Genomic DNA, 21,004 nt, shown 5'->3' with positions numbered 1-21,004 from the left:
TTAGCAGTGGCAGAGGTTAAAGCACTGTGGAGTCTTAACCAGAAGGCAAGAAGATTATGCACAACACACATTACGAGAACAGTCACCATGTTTCATTCTCAATCATCATTTCTGGTTAACAAGATGTAATGAATGGTGTACCACAGGGATCGGTGTGGGTCCTTAACTATTTACAATTTATATCAATGGCTTGGCTGAAGGGACCAAACATATGATTTCTGAATTTGCTGATGACACAAAGATAGGTAGGAGAGTAAGTTGTGAAGAGGATGTAAGCAGGCTGCAAAGGGCTATGGTAGGTTAAGTGAGTGGGTAAAATCTAACAAATTGACTATAATGTGGGAAAATGTAAAATTGTCTATTTTGACAGGAAAAATAAAAACAAAATATATTATCTAAATGGAGAGAAATTGCAGAGATCTGAGATGGAGAGAGATCTGGGTGTCCTGGTGCAAGAATCACAGATGGTTAGTATGCAGGTACAGCAAGTACTCAGGAAAGATAAGGAAATGTTTATTGCAAGGAGAATTGAATGCAAGAATAGGGAGTTTATGCTTTAGTTATACAGGGCATTGGTGAGATTACATCTGGAGTACTGTGTAAAGCACTGGTCACCATACACCGAAGGATGTTAATGTGTTCAGAGAAGATTTACTAGACTAATACCTGGAGTGAGTGAATTGCCTAATGAGGAAAGGCTAGATAGGCTAGATCTGACTGTCCTAGCACGTGAACTGAAAAAGATTAACATGCATGTACAGCAAGTAATTTGGAAAGCTGAGTATGTTATTATTTGTTGCAACTGAAACCAAAGGTAGGAAGGTTATGCTGCAGCTATACAGGGCATTTGTGAGCACTGTGTATAGTAACAGTCTCCTTATTTAAAGTGGAATGTAAATATGTTGAAAGCAGTTCAGAAAAAATATTTTATTTTATTATCTGGAGTGGGCTGGTTGTCGAGGTTGGACAATATAGGCTTGTTTCACTGAAGTTTAGAAGACTAGGAGAGAACTTGATTTAAAACATATAGCATCCTGTGGATTCTTGATATGGTGAATCAGACAAAAATGTTTTCTCTCGCAGGACAATCTACAACTGGAGGATACTGTTTAGAAATATGTTGTCATCCATTTAAAACCGAGATAAGGAATTTTTTTTCCTCAAAAGGTCGTGAGCCTCTTCCTTAAAAAAGGCAATGGAAGCAGAGACTTTGAATGTTTTTAAGTCAGAGGTATTTAGATTTTTGTTAAGCAAGGAATTGAAAGGTTACCATTGGGTTGCCAGGAATGTGAATTAATCAGTTTGGCCACAATCTTATTGAATAGTTGAGAATTCAAGGGGCTGAATGACCTATTTCTGTTCTTAATTCATATGTTCATACATAACTTCTTACTCCTTTCTCCATCATATGTTTAATTAGCTTCCCTCTAAATATTATTTGCCTCCACCACTCCATTTGCTAATGAGTCAAGCATTTTAACAGTCTGAGTACCAAGTTTGTTCTTGATCTCTCTGCAGTTTTGACAAATTTGGCCACATGATCCTCCCCCAGTTCCTCTCCATTGTCATCAGGTTCAGTGCAACTCACCTCCTCTATTCTCCTCTATCTGTAGGCAGAGTGTCACTTGCATTGTCTTCCCCTCGTGCTCCTGCACTGCTACCTGTGCTATCTGCTGAAAATTTTGCACTATAATATTATGCAATCATTAGAACAGTGGTGCAGGACACACCGTATTGGTAAAGGCTCATACATAGAGGCTGAGGCATTTGGCAATTTACATATCCAAACAGAAGTTTATCTCCTGTTTGTTATAGCCTCTCCAAAATTCATTACCAACTAGCTGCAGCATGAACAATGCATGAGCCTTCAGAATTGTCAGGCGATTAGTGGCCAAACCAGGGGTCGCGAAGGTACCACTGGAGTTTGCCTCCCCGAAGTATTTATTTTACATCTCTCATTGAGGAGCACAGAGAAACCAAATCACTCAATCCGTCTTGTTTCTGCCCTCAGCACTGCTTACTACATCAGCTTGCATCTGACCAGGCTGACGGTTATCCTTGTGGCATGCAAATGATGTGCAAATCACCCATGGTTCATGGGAATAAATTAGGCTAGCGAATAAATTCTGTGTGGCAGTATTAAGCACATGAGGTAGTTTCTAGGCCATTTGAGTAAGTCCAAGTCCAAAGGGTGAATTATCGTGAAGACTCGCCATTCATTATCATTGTAATGGAACATTTGCAATTTCCAAGTTTACTTAATGATCCTGATGTTTTTGAATTAATTCAGCGGCAAAAGAAAGGCACTTACTTGTCAGTTTACCAACATTTGTAAAGGAATTCTGCTTACAGCAGAACTTCCTCAAATCCAGTATCTGATCCAACACAATATGCTTCAACGGGGCAACTTTGAGCAGACAAGACACAACTGGACTGTTCAATTGGACAGATTTAAGAATCCTCAATGAGACGCCAAGGGCCCGTTCTGAATTCTGTGCAAGAGAGTACATTCTGCAGGAGTTACCATCTCAACCACAGATTCCAAACCTGGAATTAGAACAAAGGAGGCATAAATTAAATTTAAGTGATGCACATAAAGCAAATGATATTTGGAAAAGTAGATGGAATTAAAAGAGCATTAGAAGATATGTTTTTAAAATACTTTTGAAGTCCCAAACACTCTTTAACTGCTGAAGGAATGATACTCCCAATTTTAAAACTGAATTTTCAAGGTCAGTAATTATCACTTATCACCGTGTTAAAAATTCACTTACTACAGAATGCATCAGCCCTATTTTAACTCTGCCATGTTTAATGGAACATCAGTGGGCAAGTACCCAATATCATGCCATTGCATTGATTTCAGTGCTGAGTTTTATGTACTATCGAGTAGCTGGCCATCTTTGGCAGCAACTTCCATATTTCTGGGTAACTGTGCATGTGCAGATGCCTGAAGTCTCTGTCCAATTTACTCGTATAACAGTGAGCGTTGTTTGCCTCGTTATTACTTTCCAGGCCTGTATATTTTGGTTAGTAGAAGAGTGCTTACTGTTGCAACCATCTGGTCTGCCTCAAAATATATGCTAATTATTTGTTGATATCTCTATAATCCCCATTCCTTCATACTTTAATAGCCCGAACAAAAGGAGCATGGGAAAATGTTCTGCTTCTGAAAAGTTCACTTGTTACTGCTGTGGGAGACATGGGAAGGAAGGAGGGAACTAAAAAGTATTTTCAAATCTTTCTAGCAGTTTAATTAAAGAAAAGATAAGTGGCATTAACAATACTTTGGGCTGATGTTGATTGAAGCATATATTTGATTGAGGTAGATGCTGCTCCTAGAGATAAAAAGATCGAAAACAAAAGATGAAGTAAAATCCACAGTTAAAAAAAGTTTTAATTTACAATCCTTATGTTTTTTGATTTGTTTTGATTATACTTGAATTCACCTGGTAAAGATAAGAAGCTAGGAAAATGTTGAAAGGTAACTGTGTTAATTAACGATGTCATTAGTGCAGTGGTGAGCGATGAGATTGTCTCGAAAAAGCAAAATATAAATTAGAAGTAGGAAAGGCAAGAGATCACATGGGAGCACATTTATAGTCCCCTTAATAGCAGCTACACTGTGGGTCAGAGCAGACAGAAAATAATAAATGGGGCATGTTAGAAAGGTACCACAATAATCATGGGTTACTTCAATCTACATTGTAGATTTGATCCACCCATGTTGTCGGTTTGAACACCCAAGATATGGCCGAAGACACTGGATACTGCAGAGCCTATGGGTCTTGACAACATTCTGGCAATAGTACTGAAGACTTGTGCTCCAGAACTAGCTGCACACCTACCCAAGCTGCTCCACTGCAACACTGGCATTTGCCTGCCAATGTGGAAAATTGCCCAGGTATGCCCTGTGTTGAAAAAGCAGGACAAATCTGAACCAGCCAATTCCTGGCCAGTCTGTCCATGCTACATCATCAACAATATTGATTGATTGGGTCATTGGCAGTTCTGTTAAGTGGCACTTGCAAAGGATTAACCTACTCGCTCTCACTCAGTTTGGATTTCGCAAGGGATACTCAGCTTCTGACCTCATTACAGTCTTGATCCAAATGTGGACTAAAAAAGGGCTGAACTGCAGAGATGACATGAGAATGAATGCTCTTAATATCAAAGCCACATTTGACTGAGTGTAACATTAAGGAGCCCAAGTAAAACTGGACTCAGTGGTAATCAGAGGGAGACTTCTCCACCGATTGGAGTTGTATGTGGCACAAAGGAAGATAATTGTGGCTGTTGGAGGTCAAGCATCCCAGCTCCAGGACATCTCTGGAGGAGGCCCTCAGGGTAGTGTCCTTGGCCCAACCATGTTCAGCTGCTTCATCAATGACCTTGTCTCCATCATAAAGTCATAAATGGGGGTGTTTGGTGATGATTGCACAATATTCAGTACCATTACAATGTCTCAGATATTGAAACAGTCAGCGTCCCTGTGCAGTAAGACTTGGACAATTGGGCTGATAAGTGATAGGTAATGTTCGCAAAACAGAACTGCCAGGCAATGACAACCTCCATGAAAACAGAATCGAAACATTGCCCCTTGATGTTCAATGGCATCACTATCATTGAATACCCACTATCTATACTCTGGCGGTTTTATTGACTAGTAACTGCACTGAGCCAAATATATACAACACACCGTGGCTACAGGACCAGGTCAGAGAGTAGGAGTTGTGTAGCAAGTAACATGCCTCCTGTTTTCCCATTGTCTGCCCACTGTCTATAAGGCCCAAGAGTGTGATGGAATTCTCTCCACTTGATTGAATGACTGCAGCTTGTAAGATTCAAAAAGCTTAATATGGTGCAAGTCAAAACAGCTGGCTTGAACAACACTCCCATCCACCACCTTTCACATTCACTCCCTTCACTATCGGCACACTGTGGCAGCAGTGTGTATCATTTACAAGATGCACTTCAATAACCCACCCAGGCTCCTTAGATAACACCTTCCAAACTTGTAACTTCCACTACCTAGAAGGAGAAGGGCAGCAGATGCACAGCAACATTACCAGCTGCAAGTTCCCCTCCAAGGCACACAGCATCCTACGTTGGAACTTCACTGTCGCCAGGTCAAAATCTTGTAACTCTCATCCTAACAGCACGAGAGGTGACCCCATATCCCAACCGTTCGAGAATGCAGTTAATCACCACCTTCTTCAGGGAAATGAGTTTGGGCAGTAAATGCTGGCCTAAACAGCAACACTTACATACCATGAACAAAAAACAAAACTATTGGGAAAATTAGGTTTGCAAGCATAGCCTGTTATAGGCGTTCATAAAACAGCAATGGTGGAAGGAAGAGAGGCTTTGTTGCTAAATCATGCTTGTTATCTAGTGCTAATTTAAATACTCTGGTATCTTAGACATTAATGCTTTCCTTGTGTGTCATGGTTTAATTTTAATGGATTATTGATAATTATTGAGGATATTGATGAATTCTTCTAATCCCCTAAATCCTCAAATGATAACACAAGCATAGAAGGTATTTTGACATGAGTATATCATGAGTTAGGGTGAAGAAAAGGAACCCTGATAACGAAAAAAGCAGCCTCTGAGAAAGTCTCAAGGACAGCTCTCAAAAACAAAAGAAAATTTTGTATCCTGTGTAGGGGAACATAATCGTGTGCATAAAGGATCGTTTAGCCTTCAAGAAGCTGAGACTAGGGATAAATTCATCCTTTTCGAGCTGACAAGCCGTAAGTAGCGGAGTGCCACAGGGATCAATCTTGGGGTCTGAAGTATTTATAATCTGTATCAATGACTTGGGTATGGCAAGCAAATTACTAAATTTGCAATTACACCATGATATTTAGAAAAGTAAGTTTCCAAGATTTGGCAGATTGATTAAAACATGGGCAAATGTGAACCTGTCCCCTTGACAGGAAGAATAGAAAGGTAGTATAATATACAAATGGAAAGAGATTGACACAGGTGGGCAAAGTTAATAGCTGGTACAGAAAATGATTAGGAAGCCAAATGGAATGTTTGGGTTTAATGCAAGGGGAATGGAATATAAAATGAAGAATATTTTTGCAGAGTAGAAGAATGAGAGGTAATCTTATTGAACGATTCACAAAAAATACAAATATGAAGGAACTTAAAAGGGTGGACACAGAGGATGTATCCTTTTGTGGAGGTCACTGGAATCAGGGGACGTGATTTAGAATGAAGTCTCACTTTTAATATGGAAATGATGAGAATGATTTTGCCTCAAAGGGTCATTCATATGTGGAATTATTTTTCCCAGAATGTGTTGGAGGCTGGGTCATTGAATTAATTCAAGACTCATTTAGGTAGATTTTTGATAGACAAGGAAGTCAAGGGTTGTAGGAGAAAATAAGAAAGTTGAGTTGAGACTGCAAGTAGGTCAGCAAGATTTCATTGAACGTTATAGCAATATCAGAGGACTGAATGACCTACTACTGCTCCTAGGGCCCTTATTCCTGTGTTCCTAACACTGGTACTGAATAAGAATTCACAAATCAAATGATGGTTTTTAAGAAGATTCATCAGTGATTTCCATCTAGTAACTTAGGGTTTCAAAAGTTTCAGTCAATATTAGCATTCTCATAAACACAGTGTCCTGTTAAGATTAAATGAGAAAACTAAAGTTTGATATTTTCATTTTATTTGATGGCTTATATTTGTTAATACCTCAATGAATAAAAATGTAAATTCTGAACTGTGCTCACATAATTCAACAATTATCTGTGATTTTTTTTAGCTTTTATTTTTATTCCCTAGGGATAGAGAACGATGAAGAAATCAAGCAGCTGGATGAAGAAATTAAGGAATTAAGCGAATCTAATTCTCAAGTGGAAGCAGACATGATCAAACTTAGAACCCAGGTAGAATGTCTTTAAAGTCTCAGTGTATGTGCATGCGCAGAAAGTCATACAATCCTTCTGGTAAAGGTGTTCTGTACTATCATCATGATAAAAGAATCAAATTGGATCCAGCTTTTTGGGTCACTCCATCATTAACCCATTCATTGCTGCCACAGCCCAAAAGAAGGCAAATTCTTGGATTTACTCCTAACCATCGCCCATCATTGCACCCAACTAGTGATAGCCATGCCCTGCCACTTGGTCAAAGAGAATATAAATGGCATTTTGAAAAAAAGGCACAGTCCGGAGGCAGAACCAGGAATCTGGTTAAAAAAAAATGCAGCCTCTGCACCTATCTGCTGCAACCCATTACTCTTAATAACCTATACACCAAAAGGAATGTACTGTGCTTCAACCATCACAAATGGACCAGCTCACAAAGCTGGCACTGAATTATCCTGTGGTAATATTGCGTAGTAGACAGAGTGTAATTTGCAACTAGCAGCTCCTGAGTTACAATGTATGCATCTCCTAGCTTCAGAATGGTGTTCTACTCCTGGTCCACGTGATTAGGACCATTAGTTTTCTTAAAATATTGCATATGTTTCCTTTTTAAACTGCTCAAAAAGTGCCACAGGGCTCTTTTCAAACCCAAAACGACTCCACGCTGGAGCAAAGCTAACATGCTAAGAGCCCAAGTGTTAAGTTTATACATTGCTGAAATGATCACATCTGAGCCAGATCAGAACCTGGCCTGATAAGTACTATTGTTGCTTTAGTGTCGCTGCAAAGGGGAAGCTGCTTCACAGCGACATAAAAGAGACAACATAACCACACAATCCCGAGTGGATAAACACAAATGAATACCAAAATCCGCTCGAGAAATAGTCTCCGAACATATTTGGTTTACAAATCACTATGAACTCACTCACAATCACAATGTATGGTTCCATCATGTTAATGTCGAACAAATGTATGAAGTGTTGTAGCCAAAACAAGAATCTCAACGTGCTCTTCAGATGAAGTTCTCTATAGTAAATTTCTTGAATTCTCTATAATAGAAAGCATTTATTCATTTATATTTTCCCTTCTTTAGGTCCCCCACACCATGCATCAATCCCTGGCTGAGAGGGGGGTAGGTGATCTGCTGTCTTTGCCACTTTGTAACAGGCTACTCAGAGCTCTTCCGGAGTGTCCCAGGTTGACTTGCATGATGGCGTTTTAAGTCTGAGCCGGTGGGGAAGCATCTGCTGGCCTTTGCTCTGCAATTCTCACAGTTACCTGGCTGAGATCACCAGATGTGAACCCACTTACTACCACTCAGCAGTTTAGTGAATTACTAAACCAGCACCAAATACATATCCTTATCAATATTTAGAAAATCTGCTAAAAAGAAGGAAAGGTGGGTTTTTTGAACTTGCAAGGAGTAAAGAACTTCTAAGTGGTTAGGATAATCTTCAGTGTATGCAGCTTCCTAGGCCACCAACAAACAAGAATGTACTTTTAAAATTCTCCAACTACCCCATCTCTTATTATATTTTCTAGAAAAAAAAAGTGTATCACTATTTTTGTACAACCTGGGACTGGATGCAGCATTATCAGCCCATCAGCATTACCAGACAAAGTGGATACATCATCACATTAGATAACTATGAATGGGATACTCCAACTGCCAAATTGCATTGATTAGATTCCAGTGCTAAACTGTCTGAAATTGGACCCCTTCCATTGGACAATGAATCAATTATTAGACTCCAGATACAGACATGCTCTTCATTTTAAGTACTGTTATGTTGGGAAGCTGATGGCCTGATTTTCACAAAGCTGGCATAGACACAAGCTTTGAAATTACTGTTGGTGATATTAGCAGATTGATGTTAACGTGGATGTATGATATTCCTTTGTCTATTATCTTACTGGGGCATTAAGCTATTTATTCAAAGTAGTTTAATGCAGCTGATGGAATAGTGGACTGAGGAATGTCCTAGAGAGGGGTTAATATTGCCAACACTTATTTCCAGGCTATGGAGGAGTAGGTTTTAAATGACAGGCCTCCCAATCACAAAAAATCTAGTCAACAAGTTATGAATTAACCCAAGATTACCCAATTCAATTTGCCTTGGCCTTGGGATTATACTATATAAAGGTTAAAATATGAATGTTTAATACTTTTGGTTTTTGTCACAAACATTACATGCAATTCCTTTATTCATAATTCAAATAAAAATGATAAATCATTCACAGTAAAGGAATTGTTCAGGAGGGTGCAAGGCATTAATACATTAATCTTCACACAGCAGAATTTCAAGGCCTCTGGTTCTGAATTTGGTACAGAAATTTTCCCTAATTTCCAGTCCTTCAGAATTAACCTTGATGTATTTTAATTGGTATTGTATGTTACTTTTCAGATTACTAATTGGCATTGGACATTTTACTTTTGGATTATTAATTGTATTTCTAGGGATTAGTAATTAGTAATTGGTGTTGTATTCTTTTTATTTGTATCTGGTTTTGTATGCTTTACCTTTAAAGATTCCTGATTTTGTGTGTGTGTGTGTGTGTGTGTGTGTGTGTGTGTGTGTGTGTGTGTGTGTGTGTGTGTGTGTGTGTGTGTGTGTGTGTGTGTGTCCTTTACGATTAGGAATTGGTGTTGTACAATTTAACTTCAAGGTTAAGAACTAGTGTTGCATGTTTTGCTTTGCAGATCACAACAATGGAAAATAACTTAAAAACGATAGAAGAGGAAAACAAAGCAATTGAACAACAGAACGAGTCCCTTCTGCATGAGTTGGCCAATCTGAGTCAGTCTTTGATCCATAGCTTGGCCAACATTCAATTACCACACATGGTAAGGTCAAAAATAAAAATATTTATATGATACCTTTGTCAAAACTGTGGCACGACAGAACTGTAATCATCTGCCCTGTAAATTACTCAAATGTATCTTTCAGTGACAGCTTGTTCAATCTGTTTAAACTCTACAAAGCAATATCACCATAAGTGTTCACACTTGCCATAGGAAAGGTCATTTTTCAAGAAAATCGACTTAAGCCTCAAAGAGGATTTGGGTGGAACAAGTCCAAAATGCTGGGCTGGTGTATTTTCACTCACATAAATCAATTAAATACCTTTGAGCAATAAGTGACAACAGCTGGCTGCTGGCATGGAAAGATTTACTCAAGATGGAGAGCAGCAGGATTTTGGGAAGTTTCCCAAGTTTGGAGATGGTTATCCAAGTGGAGGAGGCAACAACTTTCCATGACAATTCCACAGGAAGACCTTCTTCTTGTGTTATAAATGGGAAATTTCAATGCTCCCGTGGAGGGATTCTATCTGCAGATCTAAAAACCAAAAGAACTGTGGATGCTGTAAGTCGGGAACAAAAACAAAGTTGCTGGAAAAGCTCAGCAGGTCTGGCAGTTTCTGTGAAGGAGAAAACAGTTAACATTTCGGGTCCAGTGACCCTTCCTCAGAAAATTTAGCTCTGAGAAAGGGTCACCAGACCCGAAACATTAACTCTGTTTTCTCCTTCACAGATGCTGCCAGACCTGCTGAGCTTTTCCAGCAACTTTGTTTTTGCTATCTGCAGATCTGTTCGGCTGAAGGGAAAACCAACAGGTTTCCATACTTCGGTTGCAGTTGAAATGCAACAGAGAAGTACGTTAATGTATTAGGAACACAATCCCTACTTCTTCATTATCCTCCACCCTGCCTCTCCTGTTTTTGATGGGTAATTCATCTGCCCACAAACCTTTCCAGGTTAAAATTGAAAATAGCATAGAAAATCAAATTTCCCATGGGCAAGTACTCTGCATATTTGCAACTGCCCGCACATCTGGCTTCTCAGCTGATCGACCCAAATGTTTCTGGAAGGAGACAAACAATGGACTGTAATCCTTCCAATGTACCATTCACACCTGTGTGTTGCCTTCTTGCGATGGCTAGAGATAACGTTTCAGTTACTGCTGTGTTTTTTTCTGATGCAGAGGCATATAGCTCCCCTTCCACTGCCCATCTATAAAGTCTGCCATAAAGCCAATCCGCCCACACAAAACCTGAATACCCTCAGTTATATTAGGTTGGGAACAACTTTAATTCTTTTGACCCCATTTGAGAAGAGGTGAAGCATTAGAGAACTGCCAACCAATCAGATTCACCTGAAACTCATAGTTGTAGCAGGATCTGGTCCCCGATTGGTTGCTACTGCTGGCAATATTCATATAGGAATGTTTATTCATGTAGAAATATTTCTAAACTTTCCAATTCCATTTTCAACTTTCCTATTTGTAAGTCCATCCAAATATTGTTGCAAAATATGTTGGATAAGCAAAATAAGGAAAAGGCTGATACAGAATCTGGTATCAGTCAGTTAATTCTGGTAAACCTGTTTATTCTATGTTCAACCCTTATATATTGAGTTAGTGGCAGTAGTGAGCCTTGGTCACCTGGAGTACATGTTGCAATTTCAGTTGCCTACTGCAACTTTTTTACCAACCATAATGACCATATGGTGGTCTAGGGAGGAGGTGCAGTCTCAACAAGTAGCAAATATCAGAACCTTAGCAACTCATGTGGAAGTGTGTCATTGGCTAGTGAATATGCATCAAGTGCTTGTTCCCTAATGAAGCAGAGGTTCCTAAAATGACCATCAAGTATTAATTAAAGACTAATAGAAGATTGACAGAATTTGTCATTTGATCATTTTCAAAGAAAAGTGCTAATTCTGGGTGTTGTCTGCCAAGGCATAAACAGGGTTGTAAAGATCTGATGTGGTCTGAGGTCACTTGCTGCCCCATTTACAGTAGCACTCTGGTTGCTGCTATCTTAGAATACTTTGAGTTCAGAATGAAATTCATTGCCCTGCAGTCAGCCCAGAATTCCCTTGTGACTACTTCTAACGAGGTCTCAGCTCCAACTGCTAGCTTGCTTTCCTTAGGGAACAACTTACTTAATAGCATTTGCACACACTAGTTCCGGGAAGTGACCATTTCCAACAAGACTGAATCCAACCATCAACCCTTGACATTCAGTGACATTACTGTAGCTGAATCCCCCACTATCAATAACCTGGGGATTATCATTCATCAGAAACTGAATGGAACCAGCCTTTAAATACTGTAAGATTAGGTCAGAGGTTCGGATTTCTGTGATAAAAAACTCACATCATGACTCCTCAAAGCCTGTCCACCATCTACATGGCACAAGTCAGGAGTGTGATGGAATATTCTGAAGCTGCTGAAAAGATGCAGCTCCAAACACTCAAGAAGGTCAATACCATTCAGAACAAAGCAGCCTTATTGATTGGCACCCCATCTAATACCTTCAACAAGCACTCCCTTTAGTCCTGAAGTACAATAACAGCAGTGTGTACCAGCTATAAGAGAATTGCAGGAACTCACCTGCCCCTTGAACTGCATCTTCCAAACATATATGGAGAGAGGGTTTTTTTACAGGACAGAAAAACACCCTTAACCCATCATGTCCACAGTTGTCATCAAGCATCTAATTGTTCCAATCCCATATTCTAACGCTTGGCCTGTCGCCTTGTCTGGGAAGGCATTTCAAGTGCTTTTCCTGCTTCTTCCACCCTTTGAAGTAGTGAATTCCAGATACCCACAATCCTCTGGGTGAAAAATGATATCCTCAAATTCCCTCAAAGCCTCCTGCTGCTTACCTTAAAAACAGTGTCCTCTGGTTGTCAACCCCTCTACCAAAAGTAAAAGTTTCTCCCTCTCTATGCTCCTCATAACTTTGTAAATCTCAATCAGATGCATCCCCCACTTGCTTGATTTTCTCTTCTCCAAGAGAAACAACACCAGCCTACTTAGTCTCCCTTCAAAGCTGAATCTGTTCAGACTAGGGAACATCCTGGTGAGTCCTCTGTAGATTCTCTAGTGCAATCCAGTTCTTCCTATAGTGTGGTGACCAGCATTACACACATTATTGCCTCACTGATATCTTATTCAGCCCCAGTCTAAACCTGTTGTTCTTGTATTCAATCCCTTATGCCTTCGTAACCACCTAAGCTGTCTGTCCTACCATTTTCAAGGACATGTGGAAATGCATATCAAATTTCTCTGATCCTCTGCAATTCCTAGGGCCTTGCCATTCAATGTCTAATCCCCTGCCTTATTTGTTCTCCCAGAACATATCACCTCACATGTTTCAGGATTAAACTCCATTTGCTATTTTTCAGTCTATCTGGCCAGGTGTCTATACCATCCTGTAATCTCAGGCTTTCCTCTTCATTGTTTACCACACCACCAATTTTTGTGGCATCTCCAGACTTATTGATCATATAAGGCATTTAGCAAGCTCACCTTCAATGCTCAGGCCTTTGAGTATTGGAGTTGGGACGTTATGTTGAGATTGTACGTGACATTGGTGAGCCCTCTCTGGAATACTGTGTTCCGTTCTGGTCACTCTGTTATAGGAAGGATGTTATTAAGCTGGAGAGGGTTCAGAAGAGATTTACCAAGATGTTGCCAGGAATGGAGGGTTTGAGTTTTCAGAAGAGATTGGATAGGCTAGGACTTTTTTCACTGGAACGTAGGAGATTGAGGGGTCACTTTACCAAGGTTTATAAAATCGTGAGGGTATAGATAAGGTAAATGGAAGGTGTCTTTTCCCGAGGGTGAGGAATTTCAAGACTGGGGCCATATTATTAAGGGGAGAGGAGAAAGATTTAAAATGGCCGTGAGGAGCAATTTTTTTACGCAGACAATAGTTCTCGTGTGGAATGAACTTCCAGAGGAAGTGGTGGATGTGGGTGCAACAATAACTTTTAAAAGACATTTAGATAATTACATGAATAATAAAATTTCTGGAGGGATATGCGCCAAGCGCGGGCAAGTTGAACTACTTTAGTTTTGTATTATGGTCGGCATGGACTGGTTGGACTGAAGAGTCTGTTCCCATGCTGTATGACTCTGAAGCTATATTTCCTAAATTCACATACACAACAAACAGCAAGTGATCCAGCACCAAACGCTATGGTACACCACTGAACACAGGCCTTCAGTCACAGAAACACTCTTCGACTATCAAGCTCATTTGCCTTTTGAGAATGGAAAAAAAGACACAGAAGAAATCCTTTTCCTCAGTACGTTAAATGGATTAGGTAGATCCGGTTTACTTGCTGTTCAAGACTAAACGAATAAACTTGATGAGGACAATGGCACAGATAGAAGAGTTGGACATTATTTAAATGGAGAGAAGCTGCAGAGAGCTACAGAGGGAATACAGGAATTGCATTAATCACAAAAATTTACCATCCAAGTTCAGTGGGAAACAGGAAAAGCAAATGAAATGTTTGTCTTTATTTCAAAGAGATTGGAGTATGAAATTATTGATGTCTTGCTAAATCTCTGCAAGGAACTAGACTGACCACACCTGAAATAATGTGAAAAGTTTTGGTTCCTTTAATTAAGGAATGGTGTAATGACATTGGAGACAGCCCAGAGAAAGTTCACTACGTTGTCCCTGGGTGTAGAGGGATTTTCTTATGAGGAGAGGTTGAGTCGGTTGGGCCTGTAATTGTTGGAGTTTAGGAGAATGTGAGATATTATCTTCACAGATGTTGAGAGATTATTTCCCCTGTGAGAGATTCTCAGATCAGAATGCATCCTCTCAGGGTAAGGGATCGTCCATTTAAAACACAGACATAGAGGCATTTTTCCTCTCCGAGAGGAATCAACCTGTGGAATTCTTTACCACAGAAGACTACTGAGGAGGCATTGTTAAGTATTTGCGAGGAAGAGATCCACTGATTTTTAATCAGTAAGGGATTCAAAGATTATAGGGATAGGTCAGGAATGTGGAATTGAGAATTATCAGATCAGCCTTGATTTTATTGAATGGGGGAGCAGACTCAATGTGCTGACTGGCCTTCTGCTCTTTATATTTTACGGTCTTATAGACTAAAATGGTATAGTCCGTTACAAACTTCTGTTAAGAACCTACATTATTCTGTATTTTTAAAATATCACAGAATTTTACATTTTGAAGTTGACCTAACATACAAAGTCTGTGGTATATTTCCTACTTAACAGATAATAAGAGTACGAAATATGTGCCCACTTGGAAAAATGGTCAAATGCGACTTCCACACTCAAAATCATCTATTCTGTTTCCTGTTCAATTCAGAAGTTCATTGTGAACCTTGTGCACTCATAACTAGAATAAAAATAAGATCCAGGTAACATTAAAGATAGAGGGCTGGATTTTACAGGACTTCATGTTCCACACAGCCTCAACCATCCTTCCTCCCAGAACTTCATAGTCAGTCAGCAGCCCATTTGTTAAAACACCAGCCTTTTTGATGCTGAGCAGGGAGTCAATTTGCTCAGATTTCTGCCCCCACGTGGGAGGAAGTCCTGCCTTAGAGAGCTGATAGCCAGTCAGCTTGGCAACAGGATTATGTTCTGAGCAGAGCCGGGTATGAGAGGTGGACAATGTTGGAACTACAGCCAGTCACTGAAGAAGAGGTATTGGAGTAGGCTGAAGGTTGGCAGGCCCCAGTGAGAATAATCTAGGAGGGGGTATCAGGTTCAAAAGCTTGGCAGTGGGGTCGGTTAAAGGGGTGGAGGGGTTGGGGATGGTGGATACCTCTGATGGGTACATGGGACTCCCAATGGAAGTTCCACTCTTTACCTAACACCAGCCCACTCTATAAAAGCAGCTTGACAGTCTGAATGGCGTGGTGTTCCTCCTATCACAGGTAAGCTAGCAGTGAGGTGAAGCATATAAATGGCTGTTAATTGGCCACTTAAAGGTCTCAATATGCCCAAGGGCAGGTGGGTCACCTGCCCCAAGACTCTCCCATCTGTCTTTCCTCTGTAAATTTGGAGACAGTTCTAGACCAGTGGAAAAGGCAGTGGGTAGAGTACATGCTGTATTTCATGAAATCCTCTCCCCTCAAAGCTACCAGTGAATGGCTATGAAATCATATCCTTACTTTACAAAGCTTACAAAGGCCTAATAACAATTATGAGCATAAGAATATCTGTAGGAAAATTAGTCACTTAAACTAGTCCTGTAATGCCATGCCATCACATTTGATCTGTACGTCAACTGGAAGGGGAGCAGCACTGTGGCTCAGTGGTTAGCACTGCTGCCTCACAGTGCCAGAAACCCAGGTTTGATTCCAGCCTCGGGTGACTGTCTGCATGGAGTTTGCACATTCTCCCCGTGTCTGTGTGGGTTTCTGCCAAGTACTCCAATTTCCTCCCACAGTCCAAAGATGTGCAAGTTAGGTGGATTGGCCATGCTGAATTACCCATGGTGTTCAGGGATATGTAGGTTAGATACATTAGCCATGGGAAATGCAGGGTTGAAGGGATAGGGTAGGGGGAATGGGTCTGGTTGGGATGCTCTTCATTGGACTGGTGTGGACTTGTTGGGCCAAATGGTCCGTTTCCACATTATGGGGATTCTATTAAAAAAAAGGCAGAATGACTAATCCGCAATGCAGAGTAATGCCAACAGCATGTGTTTGATTCCTGCACTAGCTTACATTACCATGAAGGACTGTCCTTCTCAACCTGAGGCATGGTGTCCCTCAAGTTAAAACACCACCAGTTGCCTCTCTCTAAAGAGAGACCACTCTATTGCCTGGTAGGACTATGCTGACTTTATAGCTCAACTCCATTTAATCACCTTTGTTGCATAGACCTTGCAACTCTCTCCTAACAAAAGCCTATCAATCTTAATGTCTTAAATTCACAATGTTCACAGCTTTGTGAGGCAACTACTGTGGTGAATTGTTCCAGCTTTCACTCTTAAATATACATCTAAATTTTGGCCTCTTCAGAATGTTCTGAATTCCTCTGCCAATTCTACCTTATTGACTCCCTACCTGATTTTTAGAGACCTCAGTTACATCAGCCCCTCAATCTTATAAATTCACATCCACACAACACGAATTTATTTAAAAATCTTCATAATTTAACCATTCAATCCATGCATTAATACGGTAAACCTGTGTTCTACCTCCTTGATCAATATGTCCATCCTGCGGTTTGGAGTTCAAACCTAAATGCTATACTCCAGATTGCATTTGACCAAAGTTCTGTCCAACTGAACGTCACTTCTTCACTTTCCAACATTTTAGACTTTTTGGTGACTTTTTGTACATATATTTTCAGTGATTTGCATACACAGAAACCTAAGTATTTGTGGTCCTCCACAACTCCTCTCACCTTGAATGACAAAACAGAGGAATACTCAATAAATGACAGCACACAAGGAAGCTCAAAGGAATAGAGGGATCTTGGGGTGCTTGTCCACAAAGTATTCTGAGTTGTCTTTCTCAATCCAGATAAGATGATTCACATCTGCCATGGCTTTTTCCCCATTTTCTTTGAAAACTAAAATCACCATTTGAGTATCGTTCCGATGGCTGCACGTTAAGAGCCTGATTGTCTTAAAATAGGTGATATTCTAAAATAGAAAACATTGATGTTAAAGGATTAAGCCAATAAGTTATGCTGTGCAGTATTTGTACGTGAACATGTTTCATTATTCGAAGTCCACGACCTGAATGGATATATTATGCTCTTTCTAATAAACCAAAGCAAAAACCAACGAAAAGGTGTACGTTTTTACACATGGGGCGGGTACTCTCGATCAGTGCATTGTCCTTTTGCCTCTGGAACCCAAGTTTCGATCTAACTCCAGTTAGAATCATAGAATAATTGAAATGTATGCCACAAAAGATGTCCTTCAGCCCACCAAGACTGCATTGACAAAAGACTACTCCAAATATGCACCAGTCCCATTTTCCAGTGCTTGGCCCATAGCCTTGAATGTTATGACATTTCAAGTGCTCATCCAAGTACTGTTTGAAGGTTGTGAGTTTTCCCACCTCAACTCTCCTCCTAGGCAATGCATCTATACATCTAAATATATTACCAGATTACCACCACTTTCTGGGTGAAATAAATTTTCCTCAAATCCACTCTAAACTTTCACTTTAAATTAAACCTCCTTGTTATTGACCCTTCGACTAAGGGGATTAGCTGCTTTCAATCCACCCTGACCATACCCCTTATATTCTTATCCACCTCAATCGGGTCCCCTCTCAACCTTATCCGCTGTAAAGATGACAATCCAAGTTTTCTTTCTACCTTAAAGCTATGTTATAGCTAAACTGTTGCACCCCAGGCAACATCCTGGTGAATGCCTCTCCACACCCTCCAGTGCAATCACATCCTTCCTATACTGCAGTGACCAGAACTGCACATTGTACTCCAGCTGTGGCCAAACCAATGTTTTGTACAGCCCCAACATAACCTCCCTGCTCTTATAATCTATGCCACAGCTGATGAAGTGAAGTGTGCCACATGCCTTCTTAACCACCCTATTAACCTGTCTTGCCACCTTCAAGAATCTGTGGACAATATCCCAAGATCCCTTTGTTCCTCTGATCTACCCAGTGTCCTGCCATTCACTGAGTATTCCCTTGTCCTGTTACTTCTGCTGAAGTGCATCACCTCACACTTACTAGGGTTAAATTCCATCTGCCCATCTAACCAATCCATCGATGTCCTTCAGGAACCTAAGACTTCCTCACTGTCAATTACTTGGACAATCTGCTCACAATTCAGCCCACATTCTCATCTGTCTCAATTATATATATATCACAAACAATAAGGTATCCAGCAATGATTCCTGTAGTACACCACTGGACACCATTGTCGAGTCACACAACAGCTTCTGCCACCACCCTCTGTCTCCTACCACTGTCTCCTACAATCTGGATCAAACTTGTCAAGTTACCCTGGATACATACCATTGGCTTGAACCGTCTTTATCAGTCTCCCGTGTGGACCTTGTCAAAGGATTTGCTGATATCCATGGAAACTACATCAACTGCAGTATCATTTCCTACACACCTGGTCACTTCGTTGATAAATTCAATCCAATTTTTTAGGTATGACCTTCTTCTTACAAAGCCATGTTGACTATCCCTGTCTGTCTGTTTGACAGACATCAAACCATGCCTTTCCAAGTGAAGATAAATTCTCTCCTTCAGAACTTTCTCCAATAATTTCCCTACCACTGATGTGAGACTCGTGGTCTGCAATTCCCAGGTTTATATGAAGAGTAAAACAACATTATCTGTCATCCAGTCTTCCATTACTTCTCCTGTGGCCAGCGAGGAATCAAAAAAATGATCAGAGGCCCTGTAATTTCACCCATCATCTCCAACAGCAGTCAAAGATACCACTCATCCTCACATGGGGATTTGTCCAATTTTAAGCCCGCCAAAACTCCAACACCTCCTCAATCTCTATACCAAACAGCTCAAGAACCTCACAGTCCCTTTTCCTGAATTCTGTACCAAATTCACCTCCTCCTGGCTGAAAATAGATGTGAAGTATTCATTTAACACCCTAGCAATGTCCTCCAGCATCAAGTGCAAATTGCACTCTTGATCCATAATGGGCTCTACTCTATCCCTGGTTATCCTTTCCACCTGATATACTTTTAAAATATCTTTGGATTCTCCATAGTTTTATCCACCAGTGTTTTTTCATGCCCCTTACTTGCTCTCCGAATTGCCTTCTGAAGCTTCTCCCCTGCACTTTCTATACTCCTCGAGGGCCTGTGTTGATTTATTATCTTTGTACCTGCTAATAATATAAAAGTCACTTTCAGATGGCAGTCCTCAACAAAAATTGTTTGAACAGCAAATATCTTGTTCCTGTTGGGTGAATACCCTAAAAAAAAGTTGACTGTTTGACCTTATTATAAAAATATGCGCAATCACTAAAGAATTTGGATGAGGAATATTAAAACATCATGTGGGAATCATGGGATTTTTTTTCTGGGGTCAGAGTCAAGGCCCAATTCCAGACCAGGTTGAAGATCATTTTATGTAATATTAACTTAACATAACCAGGGAATTTGAGAGGTAACACTCCCAGTATTTATCTTGTTCAATACAAAAATATAGATCCAAGTAATCAGTGTTGCAAGCAACTTTTTTTTCCTTATCTCTTATGAATTAGAGAGCTTCATTATCTATTACCATGAAATCCTTACTTGGTATTTCCTGAATAAGTATGCTGCAATTTGGTAATGTGCTTGAATTAGCAAACATAAATGATACACAAATGCATTACATATACAAATAAACTGGTGACTTAAAATTGCATGTATAAGGATGAAGCATAACTTTATATGATGTTTTACTGTTGAGAAAATTAATTAGATTCATCAAAAAATTAATTCATTGCCAAAGGATTAAAGAATTCTTACAAGCAAAAGATTGCTTTGCACTGTTTGACAAAGATTGGTTTGTGTACATGTTATTAAATCAAAGGTGTCGTAAAGGATGCACCACTCTTCATAAGCACATTGCCACACTTGAAGGCAAGCTGCAGAGACATTTGTTGGATTTGCAGAGGTGCTAACCTGATGAGCAATGTATATGATAGGATTTGTCCTTACGGCTCAATGCATCCTTGCACGTACGGGCTACACAAAGTGACATTCCTTTTCACAACTTATGTTGTACTCATGAAATGGTGTGGGATACATCAATATAAACCATTCTTACTTGATGCATGAAGGATTTTTTTCATAAGGCAACTGACATTATTTCTTCCATTGTGTAGGATCCAATAAATGAGCAGAATTTTGATGCTTATGTGACGACTTTAACGGACATGTATACAAATCAAGATCGTTACCAGAGCCCGGAAAACAAGGCCCTTCTGGAAAACATAAAGCAAGCTGTGAAAGGAATTCAGGTCTAAGGACCGCTTTCTGGTTTAAAAAGAGATCTCGCTAGGATGCCTCACGTTTTTGCTGCTCTAATTTACCAGACAGTGTTGAATATCAAAACTTTATTTCTGTTACAAAAGGTGTTATGCGTAGGAGACTTCATAATGATTTTATGTCCTGCTTTGAAAATAGTAATTGCATTTAATATATAGTTTTTAAAACATTCACATTTTGTACGTTTTCATATGAGATGACATAGTGTAATATGCCATGTAATGTTTATAGCTGCCAACGTATGCACTTTTTTTTTGAGTGTATACTCTTGAATGGTTGACGGAACAAAAAATGAATAGGATATAAATTCTTTCAAATGCTTTACAAAAATG

At 39.9% G+C, this 21,004-nt stretch overlaps 1 protein-coding gene across 1 annotated transcript in view; it reads left to right on the top strand.

Moving 5' to 3' along the window:
* Nucleotides 1–20,650, top strand: part of LOC109934633 (myelin transcription factor 1-like protein) — a 264,033-nt gene extending 243,383 nt beyond the window's left edge. The window contains exons 20-22 of the mRNA XM_048596974.1: nt 6,805–6,908; nt 9,592–9,735; nt 20,510–20,650. Of these exons, the coding sequence (XP_048452931.1) occupies nt 6,805–6,908; nt 9,592–9,735; nt 20,510–20,650 (389 nt within the window). The remainder of the gene's footprint in view (nt 1–6,804; nt 6,909–9,591; nt 9,736–20,509) is intronic.
* The last annotated feature ends 354 nt before the right edge of the window (nt 20,651–21,004 follow it).

Source organism: Rhincodon typus, chromosome 5 (assembly GCF_021869965.1).
Source record: "Rhincodon typus isolate 14 chromosome 5, sRhiTyp1.1, whole genome shotgun sequence".
In the NCBI taxonomy this organism is placed as follows: Eukaryota; Metazoa; Chordata; class Chondrichthyes; order Orectolobiformes; family Rhincodontidae; genus Rhincodon; species Rhincodon typus.
Note: the sequence above shows the minus strand (reverse complement) of the source record. Positions and strands in the feature narration are given on the sequence as shown.